This window comes from Humulus lupulus, chromosome 9, assembly GCF_963169125.1.
Source record: "Humulus lupulus chromosome 9, drHumLupu1.1, whole genome shotgun sequence".
Classification (NCBI taxonomy): domain Eukaryota; kingdom Viridiplantae; phylum Streptophyta; class Magnoliopsida; order Rosales; family Cannabaceae; genus Humulus; species Humulus lupulus.
The window spans coordinates 14,807,321-14,809,904 of record NC_084801.1 but is presented as its reverse complement, the minus strand read 5'-3'; the positions used below and the strand labels follow the sequence as shown (position 1 = coordinate 14,809,904).

The 2,584-nt window shown below is 46.4% G+C and overlaps 1 protein-coding gene across 1 annotated transcript; it reads right to left on the bottom strand.

Annotated features, from left to right (window-relative positions):
• Positions 1-269: 269 nt before the first annotated feature.
• LOC133799454 (uncharacterized) lies at positions 270-1,811 on the bottom strand. The gene is made up of 3 exons (XM_062237469.1): positions 1,466-1,811; positions 983-1,329; positions 270-911 (listed from the first exon to the last, which is right to left on the bottom strand). The coding sequence occupies exons 1-3, from the start codon at positions 1,809-1,811 to the stop codon at positions 384-386; spliced, it is 1,221 nt and encodes a 406-aa protein (XP_062093453.1). The 3' UTR covers positions 270-383.
• Between the last annotated feature and the right edge of the window lie 773 nt (positions 1,812-2,584).

The window sequence follows — 2,584 nt, the reverse complement described above, 5'->3', positions numbered from 1 at the left end:
AGAGCACGAGCAAATATGTTTGTTTTTGGGCTGACTTAAGCTAACTTGTTTTACAAAGCTTAAGTAACTTAGAATTTTTCAAATTCTAAGTTAAAAACTGATATTCGTGTAACAAGACATTTACGCTCATAAAAAGTTAGAGCAATAAGAGCATGAGGAAGTATATTTGGTGTGAACTTATGGAATGGTAAAAATTTCTAAGTTAAAAAACTAAATTCTCATGTGAAATTAAAGGCATCCAAAAACTTTGCTATGCACAATAAAAACTTAGAAGTTTGAAATTGTCAACAAGGAAAGAGTAAAGTGCTAAATGTCAAAATAGCTCACTAGTTCGAGCAACAAAATACAAAGTAAAGTAGACTGTGATGAACTACGAGAGGGAGTCACAGGCGAGCTCCTCTAGAGGGTTGATCGACTCCCTCCTCTGCATCAGATGCTCCTCTCGCTCGAAATGATATAGCAGAGCACGTTGGGGCGAGTGCAGGAGGGTTGGCAGCTTCTTCAGCGGCTCTTGCTTCACATCTGGCAAGATCCTCTGCTTGGGCCTCCTTGGGGAAACAATCAAGATTAAGAGGCTTGTTCAGCTTCCAGACCTTATAGAAGCAGTCAAAACTGGCCTCCTCAAAGCGAATCAAGTCAAGCTCTTTTTCTTGCTTCAGCTCTTCGTTCTCGCTAATCAACCTCTCATTGTCTCGAACTAACTCTTTAATATCGAGGGATTGCTTCTCCAATTGAGTTGTCAAGGAAGCATTGTTTTGAGCCTGCTTTTTGAGAGACTCGTCCCGTTCAGCTATAGTTCTCTCTGCTTGCTCCAGCTTGGACCTGGCCTCCACCAGTTGATCGTCCTGCACCTTGATCAGCTCCTTGTAATCTACGGCTCGAAGCTGAGCATGACCAATGGTGACAAGTGACTGCATGGAAGACAAAAAGTTAATACAAGTAAAAATACTAATAACAAAGTATCTCGAGGAAAAATGCTTACCTTCATCAATTGAGCGAGTCCTCTCTTCAAGACAACTTCGACACTAAGTCGAGGGTAGGAGTCTAGGCTTTGAAGCGTCGATGCATCACGGCCAATATCCTCAAGAAGCCCCTTGCCCAGGTCGCTAACAGCACGAAAAAGCTCACTCGAACTACCCTGGTGAGTAGGAGTTAGGCTCGCAGAAGGAGGAAGGGAAGAGGGGGTCAATGGCGGAAGTGTAGTTGGTCCCCCAGGTTGCCTCCCTTGACTTGGCGGTACTACCTTCTGAATCTTCTGTGGAGGCGTAGAGCCACTTCCATCACCAGTTTTCCTCTTTGAAGCAACGCAATCTCTGAACATGTCTGAATCTGCCAAGGATGAAAAAACAAGATTGTTAGAGAAATAAACATAATGAAACATATGCAAGTGTATACTACAATTGTGATACTCTCTAATTACCAATTATAAAAAAAAATATGCCTATTTTCACTAAGCATGTGTTACCTGCGTTGAAGATCTGATCAAGGAACTCATCCTCGTCGTCCGAGGATGAGCTAAGTTCCCCTTCAACCTGGATAGCTTTTCCTTTCCCAGGTTGAGCGGGAATAGTAGATCTACGCTGAGGATCAGGCTCTCTAATGACTAAGTCACCAGGTCTACGGGAAAGCGGAGAAGGCCCAGGAGAATGCCGATCAGTCATTTGCTCTGTGCCCTCGGTAGACTGACCAGGCGTGTCGTTCTCCCCGGTGGTACTTTCCACCACCAGATCCTGCTCACATGGCACCAGACTCACCATCTGGAGAAGGTCCAGCGTGACCAACTTTTTTACATCCTTCTCTTTAAGACTCATGTTAGCCAATTTCTTGGCCCGCCTAAACATCCCTTCAGTAGGCAATGGTCGCTCAAACGGACCCGAGCGCGTAAAGGCCAAGTTGTTGGCCTCAATATCCAATGTGAGGAAGTATTCCTTATGATACTTCCCGGCGTTTGACTTATGGGAGATGCCATTGAGATATGTAACCCCCCTATGCCTGTGATAGAAATGGAAGAAACCTGAGTTGTTGTGAGAAGGGTTGGTCCGAAGATCAAACAGGTAATGCACCTCATGAGGGGTGGGCTCGTCCCAACCATTCAGAAAATAAAGAATATACAGCGCAGAGAGTGCCTGTATCCCATTCGGCGTGATCTGAAATGGGGAGATGTTGAAGTAGTCTGCTACGGACCGGAAATAGATGTGCAGCGGGAGTGTTGCTCCAGCTTGTACATGGTGCCTGGACCAGGCGCAGTACCTTCCACCGGGCCTATTGGCTCTTTGATGTGAGCCCGGACATGTCACGTTTGCCCCGCTCAAGCCTAAAGCTTCAAGATGTTTCTGGAATAGCGCGGGAGTAAGTTTGGAAGCTTCGGCAACGAACCAGGAGGGTTCTTCTTCTCCCTCATCACGTGGCTTCTGGACAGCCAAATCCTGAATCGCGGTAGCAAGTTTCAGGGACGGCTTTCTTGAAGCTGTGGTAGTACGGGTTTGATTGCGCTGTACCACCTTCTGTACTGCTCTGCGGGCGACCTGCGGATCGTGTTCCTGAGGGAGCCTGTTAGATTGCTTCACCCTCATCGTCGACTCAG